The sequence below is a fragment of the Leishmania martiniquensis genome, chromosome 31, assembly GCF_017916325.1.
Source record: "Leishmania martiniquensis isolate LSCM1 chromosome 31, whole genome shotgun sequence".
NCBI lineage: Eukaryota > Euglenozoa > Kinetoplastea > Trypanosomatida > Trypanosomatidae > Leishmania > Leishmania martiniquensis.
The window spans coordinates 45,001-59,293 of NC_090166.1; the positions used below are offsets into that span (position 1 = coordinate 45,001).

Below are 14,293 nucleotides of genomic sequence, written 5' to 3' on the forward strand. Positions count from 1 at the left end.
CCGCGCGGGTTGGCGGCGTGGTCTTGCAGCGTCTTGATCATCTCCTTCCTCACTTGCGCGAGAAAGGTCTGCAGCTGCACCGTCAGCAGCGTGCCAGCCACGTCGATGCGCTTGTGGCCAAGAAAGTCACGGTCCGTCTCCTCGTGGCGTCCGAGAGCGACGAGCAGCAGCTTGTGCACCATGTAGCCCATGTAGAGACACTTTGTGCGGTTGGCGGACGGGTCTGTGCCCATGTGCGGCAGCAAGTCCCTCATGAGAAGGCTCTCCGCCTCCCGCTGCAGGTTCACCATCGCGTCTTGTTTGCCGAGGCGGCGGCCGATGTAGCCGAGGGCTTCGTCGCGGGTGAAGATCTGCAGCGTGCTGGCGTCACTCATGGAGCCCCGCAGGAGCTCCAGCATCGCTGTGTCCTTCAGGTCTGGCACGACAGTCTGCAGGATCTCCTTGTCCGCCACCATGTCCATTGCCCGGAACAGCACGAAGAGCGGAATCGTCTCGTCCATCTGGGCTACGCGGCACATCAAGTTCTCGAAACCGCTGCCTGGGCCTTTGTTCTTGTACTGCATGATAATTTGTAGCGTGCGCGGCTTGTTCAGTGAGCCCTCCACAATCGACTTCACTTCGCACAGCAGCCCCTTCTGGCGAGAGAAGGTGTAGACGTGGTTGGCGGCCTGCCGCTCCTGCGCGATGAGCACCTTCTCCGTACCGTTGATCACAAAGTACCCACCTTGGTCGTGCGGACACTCATTGAGTCGAGGCAGCTCATCCTCATCCTTGCCGCTGAGGTTGCAGCGCATGGACTTGAGCATGATGGGAAGGCGCCCGAGCTCGACGTTGCGCAGGAAGGTGTCGTGCGGCGTGTCAGCGTGAGGGTGGTACAGCTCCACTCCCAGCGTCACCTGCGCCTGGGCATCGTACGTCATGTCGCGCAGGCGACACTCGTTTGGGAAGAGCGGCGGGAGTGGACCACTGCCACAGTACGACTGTGTCTGATGCGACGGATTCCCAATCACGACGTCCTGCAGCACCAACCGAGGCTGGTCGCGCTGCTCCTCCATGGCGACACCCGGGTCGTACTGCTCGTCTTGGCGTGGAATGACAGCCATGCTCTCGATCATCTTGGGGATGCGCATCAAGAAATCGTTGTACGAGTCCAGCTGCTGGTGCACCAGGCCCTTTTCCCGGAAGAAGGACGAGATGACCTCCCAAATGTCCTCGCTGTCGAGGTCATCGTTAGGGTTCTCGTCGTCGTGCCCGTCGACGATGCTGTCATCGAGGACCATGTCGGGGTCCTCCAAGTCCAGCAGCTCATCCTGCGCCATCGCGAGCCTCTGTGGGGAAGAAGGGAGCTAGGGGAAAGAGACACTAAGCGAAAGGGGTAACGGCGGGAGGGCGCCGACTCTACTAGGCGCACAGGAGCAGCGCGAGCACAAAGGTAGGGAAGAAAAGCAGCGAAAGTGCGCGACAGCGTAGCGAGAAGGGGCAGTGGAGAGGCGCACGCCGATGCGGTAGAGCGCACGAGGCTGTGACCGCCATCAGGGAGTACAACAGAAATGGGTGTAGCGGGGAGGAGATGCCACAGAGGCACGTCACTCATAGAGCCGCGACACACTCAAAGGAAGAAATGCAGGGCAGTATGAGAGGCAGTCGACGGAGCCGCATTCCTTACACAGGTTGTCCCTCGCGGCGGCCGCAAACGGGCTCGCGACCTTGCCGCCGCCCCGAAGTAGTCCCCGGCACAGAGTTTTGTACAGAGCTCCTCTACACAGACCCGTGGGGATGCAGACAAGCAGACGCCCCACTTATCGCGTGCGCCGCGCGTCGTTTCGGTGCTTTTCGATCTCTTCTGCTCGGCTTAGTAGGTGCCCAAACGGATGTTATGGGGCCACCACACACCGCCCAGCGCGCGGTTGCGCATGCTCCCCGCTTCAGGAGCCTGTCTCCCTTGCTTGACCAGGATTCGTTGCGCCAGGAGCGGAATAAACGTCTTGGCACTGACTGTGTTCACTGCGACATATCTGCTATCCGCCGGCAAGCCGTGAAGCGTGTTGGCGTTCAGCGCCCGGATGTGAGTGCGCGCTCCCTCGGGTCCACCAACAACTCTTGACGACGTCGCGCGCTTGCTGCAGCCGTTACGAAGCGCTTTGTGCCGCCGTGGCGCTGCCGTTTACATCGATCACTACGCTCCCTGCACAGCGTGTGTCCCCCTCGTCCGCAAAAGGAGCGTCGCTTTTTCGCAGCACTGCTCTGTCGCGGCCGCGCTGGCGAGCGGTGCCCCGAAGCGCTCTCTCGCGATAGAAGGCGGCCTCCGCCTCGGCATTGGACGGACGGACATCTCCTCTGCAGACGGCATGGGTGCCCCGGCGTGTAGGGCGCGATCGGGGCCCTGAATACGGTTCGACTGCATTGAGGGCATTGGAGAAGCCTTCTCCGCTCGCTCACGTAAGGGCGTTGCCGCGGATGCGACATCATGACCCTCTTGTTGAAACCAATGGTGCCGGAGAGGAGCTCAAGTAAACTGGGAGGGGGGGAACGGGGAGGCGCCCTCACATTGGTGCTCGGCCTTGGGCGATGAAGGGGTCATGCCGCCTATACCGAGCCCACCACCACGCCGGCCGGGTGCATCCGGGCGCGAGCAAAAGCGCCGATGCCGCGCCAGCGTGTGCGATCGGTTCAGGATGAGCGCCAAGAGGAAAAACGTACGCGAGTAGCGGTGACGCAGCGCACGCAGGCCGGCGAACCCCGTCGAGGGCCGGAAAGGTGAGGGAGAGCGGAGAGCGGTGGAAAGCGTCTCGGCGAGAACACGTGCTGCAGGCTGGCTCCCTGTGCAGCGCTCCGCAAAGATTTTACTTAACGTCTGCTGTAGAGGAAGAGCGAGAAAAAGAAATGTAAAGCGGTGCGAACTCGCGACAGCATTGCCAACTTTACCGCATCCCACCGCAGAGAGCAGCTATAATAGCGGCCAGCGGCATCCACTTCTCTGAGCCGCCCGCAGCGATCTTCGCCCACATGAGTCCGCCTCAACAGGCAGCAGTGCTACTGCTTCTTCTTGCTCGGCGAGTAGTTGAATGATTGGGAGCGGCGTAACTGCGATGTGTCGAGGATATCGTGAAAATCGTCGCTGCTACGTTGTCGGCGCACGCGTGGGGATGCCACCTTTTTGGCTGCAATAACAGGCGCGTCACGCGGAGGAGTGAACAGCTCCTCAGCTGCACGACTCTCGATGAGCGATTCCGCTGGCGGCTGCCGGAGCCACCACCAGTAGACATATACGAGGAGTGCAAGTAGGCAGCTGACGCTCGTGACTGCGAGCACACCAAAGAAGACAGCGACCAGCAGCAGAAACGTAGAGACGGGGTAGTCGTCCAGCCACCGCGCCACCCCCCTGAGCTGCACGATGGACAAGAATATCAGCCGCGACACTTTGACGCGCGAAGGCGCACTGGCGTCGGGGAGCTGATAGAGGGTGAAGTTCATGGCGCGCAGGCGGGGCTGCAGGGACAGCGGAGGTGTAAAGCGATCGTAGATCTCCAGCACAACGGACACCTCCCTGAATGGGTCGATGGGCGGGAACAGCGTACCCTCCTTTTGGTAGAGAGAACGCAGGAGGTACTCGTACGACGACACCGGCAGGTAAAAGAAGAGGCGTAGGAGGGCCCTCAGCAGCCGCACGAGCCACGGCTGGTAGGGCGGCCCGGTGCACACCGTGACGGAGGTACTCTTCTTGAAGAGGACGTCGAACTGTGCTACAGACTGCACAGCCATGGCATCCTCGGAGAAGAGCATGGCAGACTCGAGGATGAGAGTGACATCACGGCCCACTGCCTCCTTCGCAAGAACCACTTGCATCTTGGCCGTGTACTCGCCCTTGGCGTTGAACATGGCGGGCCCGAACTGGAAGAGGCCTTCGAGATTGACCCCTCCTCTCGGAGTGAAGACTTCTGTGGAGGCGGTGGCGCGAGGGATCAGCATCGTGGTGGAGGCCAAGTGGCTGTTGGCGATGTGGCTCAGAAGCAAAAACTTTGCATCCACAAATTGCCCCATGTGCTGCTGCAAAACGCTGAGAGAGTCGGCGCGCTGCGTCATGGACTGAAGGAGCGCGCGCGTCTCTTTGTCGGGGAGGAGGAAGTCCTTCAGCGCCGCATCCTCTGGCACGTGCCGCTGCCAGTCGTCGCTCTGAAACGGCAGCGCATTGAAGTGAAGTGGAATGACGGTGGTGCCTGGCACGTTGGCGAGGACGAGATGGCGGATACCGGCAACAGTGGCGACTGACAAGGCAAGGCAGCCAGACAAGTCTGCCACCAACACGGAAAAGACTGCTGCGAACAGAACGTGAAAAATAACAACGCGCTGAAGGTAATGGCATGAGGTGCCCGCAAAGTTGTGCATGCATGCGCTGCCAGCCGCGTAGCCGCGCTTCACATGCATGATGACCGCCACCTGCAGCGCCTGCTGCTGTAGCGTCGCCTCATGCGCGATGGCATGGAAGCACTCTACCGCGGCGCCTACGAGCCCGGACTTTGGCAACAGCGGTGGGGACTCTATGGGTGAGGGGTGCATTGCTTCCATGGTGCGCGCGTGAGCTTCCCTTTCAAGCCGGTGCCTGTTCCGCGCAGGAGACGCACGTGTGGCTGTTGCCAACGGTTGGATTGGGGAGAAGAACAACGGTTGGATTGGGGAGCAGAGAGGCGAATGCGAGTTGCGGATGGCGGCGGCGGTCAGAGGGAAGAGCATATGGAGACGGGCATGACAGTGCGTCGGCCGGCATGCGCTTCTGCTGCGGACAAGTCATTGAGTATCATGTGGGGTGTCCGCTCGAAGCCTCGCAGAGCGACTGCGGAAAGAGCGCCCATGAGAACGGCATCAAAGAGGGAGTAGGGCCGGAGTGAGGAAAAGAGGGAGAGACGATAGCCTGTGAGCGTCCTCGTACGCTTGACTTCAACCTTCGCCTGAAGGAATCTGCCTTTGCGCAGTTGACGAGACGCATCATCACCTACGTGCATCGACTGCACGCCATCACCATTTGGCCTCAGGAGACGCGCGCGACGAGGTGCCCCCTCTCCCTCCCCTCCCCACACACATACTTTCGCTTCTCTCATCATTGCTCCGTCTGAGACAAGCAGAAAAAAGCGAGACGCAGGCCGATAAGGACCACCGTGCAGCCCATGACGAGAGCAGCATGAGGCCAAACAGAGCGGCACAGTTTTTCTTCTTCGTGTGTCAGCTCACATGACTTGTGCCGCGTAGATCCGCCTGTATCAGATCTGTGAGGTGATGCACCCGGGCTTCTGTCACCCTCGAGTTCGTCAAAAGAGCATGACAGTATACACGCAAGGTGTCGGAGGTGATTGTAGCCGCAGCTGCCTTCCAGTGAGCCAGCATCATTTCTTTCGCTGCCAGCTCGGCGAGGATATCATGAGCGAGTAGGCGCCAGGTGTGTCTCACGGAATCCGCTGCGTGGCTGAGCGCTTCAAAGAGCATGACACCTTCTTGGTAAATGTTGTGCTCTGCATGCAGCAGTTGCGTGGTGAGGTGGAGGTCGTCCTCTACAGCGCTCTGAGCCTCGCCGGCTGTCGTGACATCTGTAAAGGCTTGCAGCCGCTGAGTTTGCTTGGCTAGTCGCGGTAGCAGCGCAGACCAGCGTGACGGCAGCAGCTCCAGGTACTGAACGAGGAGTAAGTCTTGCAGGTAGGCGAGTGCCTTTTCCATGTGCTTGAATGTCCCTATGTGCAGTACACTGGCACCGTGTGCGATGCGTATGCGTATGTGCGTGTGTGTGTGTCTGTAAAGGGGAGGGTAAGGGTGAGAAAAGGTAGCAAGAGACAGAGAGTCCGCGGACAGTGGGAACAGCAGACAAGCGAGCCTCTGAGGCGCACTGAGCGGGTGAGGAGGCGAGAGAGAGAGACGACTGGAGCCGCATGTGCCATGCGGAGAAGAGGGAGGCGTCACCCGCGCAATGCGCATCACGGAAAGGGTCAACTTGCCGGTGTCGACTGCCGCTTCTGCTGTGTGACGCATGTGTGGGCGCGCGTCCGCGTACGCACGAGCAGCCACGGGGGCGGCGGTGGTGGCGGGAGAGAGATAGAGTGGCTGGCGCGGCAGTAGAGCGAGGTGCTTTCCGTGCTGGCGCAGAGGTGCACGGTGCACCTCGTGGGGTGGAATGAGGAGGAGTGCGCACAGGGAGAAGTCTTTTATCGAGCTGTTGTCGCACCATTACTCGTTCGCTGCCACAGACACAATCATATGCTGACCTCGCCGGCTGCTTGTTGGGCTCACCTCAGCAGCTGCCGTGAAATCTGATGGTGTGGCGAGCACGCATTAGATCGAGAACGAAAGCCGTCGCCGTTATAAAGTTAGCGGCATCCAACGACCGCGCCGTCTCAAGAATTTTTGCCCGGCCTGCGCTCACCAATGACTCGCCGCTTCTCGCTAATCTTCTTTGCACTCGGCGGGGTACTTAGCCTGTTTCTCTTGGCTGGCGCTTTCTCGGGCGCCAATACCACCGCGCCCACCTCGAGTCGCGCCCGCTTCCTGCTGGCCGGCGGCTGTGTAACATCGGCGCTGTGGTGCCCGCACTTCTTGGACACGGTAGCCGAGGCGCTTTCCTGCTTCGAGGACTTCTCGTCAGTCGCAGCCGGCTGCTTCGTGGTGCTGCTCGACAGCTTCTTGAGCTTGCAGACAAAGAAGCCGTCCATGTTGTGCACGTGCGGGAAGTAGCGGCGTGAAAGCTCGAGGCTGTCGTGGTAGCGATGGTGCCGGTATTTGCTGAAGCCGGGCCGACCGAAGGGCAGGCCCGTCTCCGCCACCTGTACGTCACGCCGCTTCAGCACAAAGTCCACCACCGCTTCGTCCTCCTCGACGAGAAAGGAGCAGGTGGAGTAGACCACATACCCGCCCACCCTGCAAGCGTCGATGGCGCTCAGAAGTAGCGCGCGCTGCAGCTGTGAGGCGCGTTGGACGTCTTCGTACTGTTTGCTCATCTTGACGCTCTTGTCGCGCGAGATGATACCCGTGCCGGTGCAGGGGGCATCGAGCAGGACGCGGTCGAAGTTGCGCATCACCCGCTCGTAGCCCGTTCCGTCGTAGTTTGTGACTATGCAGTTGGTTACCCCGAGACGCTGCAGGTTGGCGTTGAGCGACTTACACCGCGGCTCGCTCACGTCGTTTGCGAAGAGAACGCCGGTGTTTTTCATGAGCTGCGCAATGTACGTCGTCTTCCCTCCCGGGGCGGCGGCCATGTCGAGCACGCGCTCGTTCTCCTGTGGGGCCAGGGCCATGACCGGCAGAAAGGAAGCCGCTGCCTGCAGCATATAGTGGCCCGCTAGGTACTCAATGGTACCAGCGATCGGGACGTTCGACTCGAACACCTGCAAGCCGACCTTAGACCACTTCTCAAGGGGTTCGATGTTCATGCCGCGCTTCACAAGCGCCTGAACCAGATCGCGGCGCTTCGCTTTGAGGGTGTTGACGCGGATTGTCGTCGGCCGCGTTTTCTCCATCGCCTCCAAAAAGTCAGCCGCCTCGGCAGGGGAGAAGAGCTGCAGGACCGAATCCATCAGAAACTCGTTGTACTCGTACAGCTCGAGGAGGTCGGTGCGCAGCAGCTCGAGGTACTCGCCGCGGCTGCGGTCCTCCTCGCGCTCCTCCTTGAAATGAGATAGCACGCGGACGGTCTCCTGAATGCGATCGCGCAGCTCCTCGGCAGTGTGGGTCTTGCCAAGCAGGTGGAGGCCGCCGGCAGCGCCATCCTCCTGCTCCGCCTCCTCGTCTCGCTGCTGGCGATCTCGCAGAGGCGTCGGCTTTGCGGTACGCGTCGAGATGTCCTCCCTTTGCTCCGCATCGGCGAGTTGGCGCTGCGCCAGCATGCGGCGGCGGTACTTCTCGGCCCTGACCTCGAAGTCGTCGTCGTCCTCCACCTCCGCGTCAAAATCTTCCTCATCCTCCTCGTCGCTGTCTATCACATCGTCGAAGTCGATGCTCTCCTCCTCATGGGCGCCGTCTACGTCATGCGCACCGCTGTCGCAGGCGCTTCGGTGCTCGACAGTGCCATCGTCGTCGAAGCATGAAGCCTCGCTCGCTTCCTCGGCGGCCACAGGTGCCCTTTTGGAAGCTCTGGGCACGATGGAGGTTTGCTTGCTGGCCTTCCTCACGGCGGCCACCATCGCAGCCCCGTTTGCCGTCGTCGGCGACTTCGCTGCAGGGACGGCGCCGGCGCGTGTTAGCGCCTTCTTTGTAACGGCTGCGGCCGCCTTCTTGGCCATGGACAGATGGCGCACGCAAGAGAAGGGGGGAAGGGGCGCGATCTGCAGATGCAGTCCTGTACTCACTGCAGGACGATCGTCTGTGCAAAGCGTGTTGCGATGGCGCTGCTTCTTTGTCCGATGGGTGGAAGAGGGAACGGCGCCAAGGCGTGTTGGGCAGGGAAAGGGCGGAAGACAGAGGGAGAGAGGATGAGGGCGCTTGCGTCGCGTGAATAGTGGTGGTACCTGCTTGTCAGTATCGTCCATGTCAAGTGTGTGGTGCCGTGACACGTCGCGGACACGGAGGCGGCGAGGCCAGTGCACACCCCACCCAATAGGAGCAGCAGGCGCGCGGCTCTCCTGTACACGAGCCTTGGTCCAGTGGGCGGACGCTGCACACACGCACACCGAAAGAGAGAAAGGAGGAGGGGCGCCGGGTGGCGCGGGGGTCGACACGGCGGTGAACGGTGCTTTCCTTTGGTGTGTGCGGCTGTGAATGAGGGTGCGCTGCTGCCGACGGCCTTAAACGGGTTTATGCGCTACGACAGAGAGAAGCATACAGCCAGACGCGCACCGCTCCTGTGCGTAGTTGTGTGGCTGTGTGTGTGTGCGTACGAGGCGAGGTGACGTCAAGCGCGGGGAAGGCGGCGGCGGAGTGGAGGCGCAGCGCGTCCACTGCTACGCCGACCCTCTCCCCGAAAGACAGTGACGAAGTGGCGACAACGCGCTGACCTCGCCACGCACAGCAGCTGCTTCCCCCTTTATGCAAGATGTGCCGCTCCTTAGCTGAGGAGGCCCTCCCTGCCAAGGGCAAACGTCTTCGTCTTGTTATCTTTGCCGCAGCTGGCGATGACGGAATGACCCACGTACGTGACGTCCAGCACGCCGTCGGTGTGCATTGTATCCAGCGTAAGCAAAGTCGTGTTGGCGCACCGTAGGTCATACACGCGCACCGTCGCGTCTTCGCTGGCGACGGCAAAGAGGTGGCTACTGCCGTGCCCGGCATCTCCCTCCTGTGCATCCCACAGCCACGCCACACTGTAGAGCCACTGGCGCGGGCCGCCGAAGGTCTTCACGCAGACCTTCTCTCGCGTGTCGAAGAGTCGGGCACGACTGTCTGTGCAGGCCGCCAGCAGAAGATCTGCCGCTGCGCTGTTGCCTGCCGGCCTCACAGCGATGCAATTGATGGGGTGGTCCCCTTTGAACTGAGACTGCAGCTGCGCTTCTTCCGTGTCGAGGCATTTAATGTGGCCGTCGAGGCCGGCCGAATAATGCCGCGCGGCACCGTGGGAAGCAGAAAAGCGGCTGCAAAGGACTGGTCGACTGTGATCAGTGAAGGTGATGAGCGGTGCCTTCTTCGACGGCACCGTGTCGCCCCCTATCATCTGTTCCCACTGGAACACCTTCACGGTGCTGTCCCACGAAGCGGTGGCTACCAGCTTGCCCTCACCTGGGGAAATGGCGACCGAGTCGGCACCGTCAGCGTGGGCGTGGATAGAGCCCAGAAGCAGCATGCGACTGTTGGCGCTATCCACCTTCCAGGCGGCCACGCTGCCGTCCTTGCTTGCGCTGGCAAAGAGGAAGTCCCTGTCGAGCCGGGCACGTTTGCGACTTGTCTTGCTGCTCGTTCCGCTATCGGCCAGCGCGACGGGGTGGAGGGCCACCTCCTTGACAGCTTCACGGTGGAAAGAGCCGAGGGCGACGCAGTTCTCACCGTCCCAAAGTCGTACGCAGTGATCGTACGCACCAGTCAAGAGCAACTCCGCGTTCTCGCAATACGGGGCGCGCACGCTACTCACCCAATCATCGTGCGGAAGTAGGGCGCCCTCCTTCGCCTGCAGGGCGGGAGTGTACTCGATGTTGAGAAGTTCTTCGTAGCTGATGCCGCGGCGCTGCAGGAAGCGGTGCAGTGTTGTGCCAATGTACTCGTCCTTGTAAAGGAAGTCGAAGTTCTGCGCCTCAACGCCCAGCACACACTGCACAAGCTGATTGAGCCCGTCTGGCAGCACGTTGAGCGGCACGGCGTAGTTCTGCTCCGGCATAGACTTGGGGTAGGTGGTTGTGAAGAAGGTAACCATAGCACTACCCCCGCTGGCTCCGTTTGTAGCCGGTGTGGGCGAGGCATTGCTGACAGTAGTCATCATGTGGGCGAAGGATAAGGACTCGTTGAAAGGGGCGGGGGCTTAAGTAGGAGGGAAGGGTCCGCTGTGTTCACAAGGAAGGAAGCGACCAATGAGACAGTCGTTGAGTGGATAGAGGAAGGGAAGGGATAGTGGTGGTGGGGAGAGGGTAGCAGGTGAGGGTCTCTCGCTGCGCGTGCTGAAGCGGAGGCCGGGCGGTGGCGGGATAGGGAAAAGTGGGCACAAAAGGAGTGACGCCCGCGACGTCGCCTGTTACCGCACATCCAAGAGGCGGCCTACAGGGATCGAGGAGACCCGTGAGACGGAGCTGAGGGCACTGAACACTTCAGAGACCAGTGCGGGGCGAGTGCGCCCGGCTCAGTGAGCGGTATCATTCGCCTTCGTAGAAAAGCTAAAGAAGCAGCGCTGTGGAGAGTGTACAAAGATCTTTATGCCAGAGGATTAGGCGTGGAGGGGGGCCACACGGCCTGTCTTTTGCCTGAGCAGTTCAGTGCCTCTCTGAGGGGAGCGTCTCACAGACACTGAGAGCGCGCCTGCTGCCAGAGCACGAAGACGGCTGCCCCCCAGTCGTTTCAACGTCGCGGCTATTTCGTTTTCGCTTCTTCTAGTCTCCCATTCACTGCGGTTGCACACGCCCCTTCACCGGCGGCGTCACCGACGCGGTAATAGAAGTGTTCATGTAGACGATGAAGAGGGCTAATGCAAAGAAAAAGAGCAGCATGGACCAGATGGCGACGTCACCGCTGCGCCAACTCCATGGTCGGCGGATTGCCGTCATCGTCAGGTGATGGCCGCCGTCGCCGTATCTTGCACGATCGGCACCCTCTTTGGCGAGATGTCTTGCCCAGCGAGAGCAAGACCAGAGTGCTGATCGTGACAGGGCAGAATCGGGAAGGCTGAGCCGATTGCCTCGTGCAGTGGGGGGAAGGGACTGCCGGTGCTTTATGTGTCGGCGCCTGCCGCTGGCAGCCTTGTTGAGGTGCTTAGCCGAGGCGATGCGTACGCCTGGAGAGGAGGGGGAGGGAAGGGAAAGCGTACACACAAGCACACGCACACACACTTACATGTGCGTGTATATGGAAGGGGATGGAGAGGCGGTGATGACGCGTATCGACATGAGGACAGCAGAAGAGAGACAGCCGAGGACGGGGAAGGAGTGGGATGGTGGGGGAGGGCAACGGGCAGTCAAAGAGACACGCAGGCAGACGCATAGGCGCGGAGGAGGGAGGATATGTGCGAGCCGATTTACGGTGGGCCCATGACATGTTTCTGTCGGCCTCTGGCGAGAGAAGGCTAAAGATAGCAGAGTGCGTGAGCGGAGAGCGCGAGAAGCGAACAAGGGGGGGACCTCTCAGGCGCGTATGCCAGATGTGTCCTTGGCAGTGGCGGTGGCGGCGGCAAGGAAGACGTCATCGTAGTCGACGCGCCCTCCATGAGGGGGAGCAGGGCCTGAGAGGTGAGGTACACAAACGCATCGTCCTGCCCACGATAGCTGCCAGTGCCAGACACTTCGGTGAGCAGCAGCAGGTACTCTCGGGTGTTCTGCGAATCGATACGGTGCACGGCTGAACCATCGGCATCGCCGCGTAAGACGCTCGATGCAAGGGCCGCAAGGGTGCTCATGCGCTGCTGACGCACGCGCAAGCAGCACAGGATCGCAATGTAGTCATCTGCAAACACAAGTGGGTGGTCCAGGACAAACGTGTTGTGACCATAAAAGAGTCCTTGTTGCATCGTGGGTGGCTTCCACAGAGGCACACAAAGACCGCACGGGGCGACAGTGACGTCCGTGACAACGTCGACGAGGGGCGCGTCGGTCAGGTCGAATTCTAGCGTGCGATCCTCTGGCTGATACCGGGCAGCGAAGAGAATGCACTCCATCGGCGCCTTCGAGTGCGCGTCTCTATGCCGAGACCTGCGCGTGTCATGCAATGCCACCGCCTGCGAGTGGGCCGGGAGGGAGGGAGGAGAGGTACTGATGCGTAAAGAAGAAAGTATCACCATCATGGGCGGCAAGCGGATGAGAGCGAGGCGTCCACGGTCGCCGTGCACCCTACGCGTATGCCGGAACCGCACGCCCTCGCCGAACTCCTTCCCAGAAGCCGAGTCCTGGGCCTCCGTGGAGAGCGGACGCCACAACCGCAAAACTGAGCTCACTGCGACGCACGCGCGCGTTTTTGTTTTTCAGTCCTCACACGCCTACCACTTCGGCGGATGGCGCACCCTCAACGCCAACAACCGCCTTACGCACACGCCCACGCCGCACGTGCATGGCTTACGGGCACAATGATCTGCCGCTGACCTCTCAGCTCTTCAGCAACTCCTCTGTGATGAGGAAGCAGAGGCCGAGCTCCTTGTCGAGCGGGCAGCCGCTCACCAGCAGCGTTAGCCGCTCCGCCGTCACGGACTCCACCAGTGCAAACCCAAGAACGGTCCCTTGCCGGATGCTCTGTTCGAATACGTGGAAAGGAAGCCGATGCAGCTCCCCGTCAGGCGTGCGCTCGTACTCCGTCGCCGTGCTGATCGCAACAATGTGGTCCTTCAGAGCAACGTCCTGCAGGGTGACGAACGACACCGCCGCCACATCGGCCTTCTGCCGGTTCGCGTCCTCACCGTCCATCATCGGCAACAGTGTCGACATGGCGTCGATCGCTGCGGCGCCGACGGTGGCGACGCGCACCTGCGAGGCCTCGAGGGTGACGAGGGTCGGCTTCACCGGTGAGGTCGGGGTGCCGAAGAAGTACTGCAGCCACCGCTGGCGCTTCCAAAGCAGCACCGGCACCGAGCGAACGAGTTCGACAGAGTCGAAGAGAAAGAGCTTAAAGTGCTGCCCGCCGCCGCAGGCTACTTCGGGTGGCACCTCCCAGCGTGGATCGAGCATGGACTGCACAATGTCCATCGACGTCTCACCACCAAAGCGCTCCCATGCGCGCTGCACCAGCTTCCACCGTAGCCACGAACTGCCGATGACGCAAACGTGGTCGATGTCGGCCAACGCAATGGTATCCAGGAGAGTGTCGAGCGGGTTTGTCTGCGCCTTATTGCGCCCCACTTCGGCAGGTGCAGGGTAGTTCGAAGCTGATGGGTCGACGCTCGAGCCGGCCGCTGCCGCTGCCTCTTCTGCCTGCTCCACTTCCTGCGGCTCTAGCACGCCAAAATCAAAGAACAGCCCGCCCACGCGGCAACGCTCACTGCGCGCCATCTTGGACATGCCGTGTGGCAACAACTGCTGCACCCAGTGTAAATACAGCCGAGGGTTAGTTGTGCGTGACTGCCCCACCTGGGCATACAGCGCCGGCGTCAGATTCATCTCCTCCTCAATGTCCATGCAATGCTGAGCGTGGAAGAGGGCTATACTTCCGGGGAAAGCGAAAGAGGGGGTGTCCAGGACCCCGTCGAGCAGCAAGGGGTGGTAGCCAAGGCGTACCGCGAAGTTGCTAAGCCAGCGGACATAGGTGCTCGCCCCACTGTGGTGGCGGTCACTCACAACCAGCACGCGAGGACCGACGTCGTCGCGGCTGCGGGCGTCTACTCGTGCCCTCTCCAAGTGGGAGTGAAAATCGAGGAGGGAGCGTACCCACGTTGCACCGAGCGAGGTCGCATAGCAGCGCTGCAGCACCGTCGGCGGTGCCACCAGTGACAAGGTACACCCGGTGGCGGTGAAGATACTGAGGGAGCGGCCCGGCGGGAGGTGCACTGGTACTTCCGGAATGAGCTCCGTCCCGAACACCTCTGCCCGCGCTGCAGTGGATGTGCCGTCTTCCTCCACCTGTTTTCGAAGCGTTACCTTCGACAGCTGTGTGGAGGATAGTGAAGTGATGATGCGCAGCTCGCAGAAGGAGCCGAGGACGTACACGCGCTCCAACGCCACCATTTTGTGCGGATCCTGCAGAGAGACGGGGACAGAGAAAAGGG

At 61.2% G+C, this 14,293-nt stretch overlaps 7 protein-coding genes across 7 annotated transcripts in view; all 7 read right to left on the reverse strand.

Moving 5' to 3' along the window:
- Positions 1–1,319, reverse strand: part of LSCM1_01319 (uncharacterized protein) — a gene marked incomplete at both ends in the record, with an annotated part of 3,558 nt that extends 2,239 nt beyond the window's left edge. The window contains one exon of the mRNA XM_067318941.1: positions 1–1,319. This exon is cut by the window's left edge and continues 2,239 nt beyond it. Coding sequence (XP_067176220.1) covers positions 1–1,319 — 1,319 coding nt within the window.
- A 1,714-nt stretch (positions 1,320–3,033) lies between these two features.
- On the reverse strand, positions 3,034–4,566 carry LSCM1_01320 (uncharacterized protein; the record flags this gene model as incomplete). Its single annotated transcript, XM_067318942.1, has 1 exon — positions 3,034–4,566. The coding sequence occupies one exon, from the start codon at positions 4,564–4,566 to the stop codon at positions 3,034–3,036; it is 1,533 nt and encodes a 510-aa protein (XP_067176221.1).
- Positions 4,567–5,217: 651 nt separating this feature from the next.
- On the reverse strand, positions 5,218–5,706 carry LSCM1_01321 (uncharacterized protein; the record flags this gene model as incomplete). Its single annotated transcript, XM_067318943.1, has 1 exon — positions 5,218–5,706. One exon carries the CDS (start codon positions 5,704–5,706, stop codon positions 5,218–5,220), a length of 489 nt encoding a protein of 162 aa, XP_067176222.1.
- Positions 5,707–6,377: 671 nt separating this feature from the next.
- Positions 6,378–8,258, reverse strand: LSCM1_01322 (uncharacterized protein; the record flags this gene model as incomplete). Its single annotated transcript, XM_067318944.1, has 1 exon — positions 6,378–8,258. One exon carries the CDS (start codon positions 8,256–8,258, stop codon positions 6,378–6,380), a length of 1,881 nt encoding a protein of 626 aa, XP_067176223.1.
- Positions 8,259–9,019: 761 nt separating this feature from the next.
- LSCM1_01323 (uncharacterized protein) lies at positions 9,020–10,381 on the reverse strand (the record flags this gene model as incomplete). Its single annotated transcript, XM_067318945.1, has 1 exon — positions 9,020–10,381. The coding sequence occupies one exon, from the start codon at positions 10,379–10,381 to the stop codon at positions 9,020–9,022; it is 1,362 nt and encodes a 453-aa protein (XP_067176224.1).
- A 1,290-nt stretch (positions 10,382–11,671) lies between these two features.
- On the reverse strand, positions 11,672–12,259 carry LSCM1_01324 (uncharacterized protein; the record flags this gene model as incomplete). The annotated part of the gene is made up of 1 exon (XM_067318946.1): positions 11,672–12,259. One exon carries the CDS (start codon positions 12,257–12,259, stop codon positions 11,672–11,674), a length of 588 nt encoding a protein of 195 aa, XP_067176225.1.
- Positions 12,260–12,683: 424 nt separating this feature from the next.
- LSCM1_01325 (uncharacterized protein) lies at positions 12,684–14,252 on the reverse strand (the record flags this gene model as incomplete). The annotated part of the gene is made up of 1 exon (XM_067318947.1): positions 12,684–14,252. One exon carries the CDS (start codon positions 14,250–14,252, stop codon positions 12,684–12,686), a length of 1,569 nt encoding a protein of 522 aa, XP_067176226.1.
- Between the last annotated feature and the right edge of the window lie 41 nt (positions 14,253–14,293).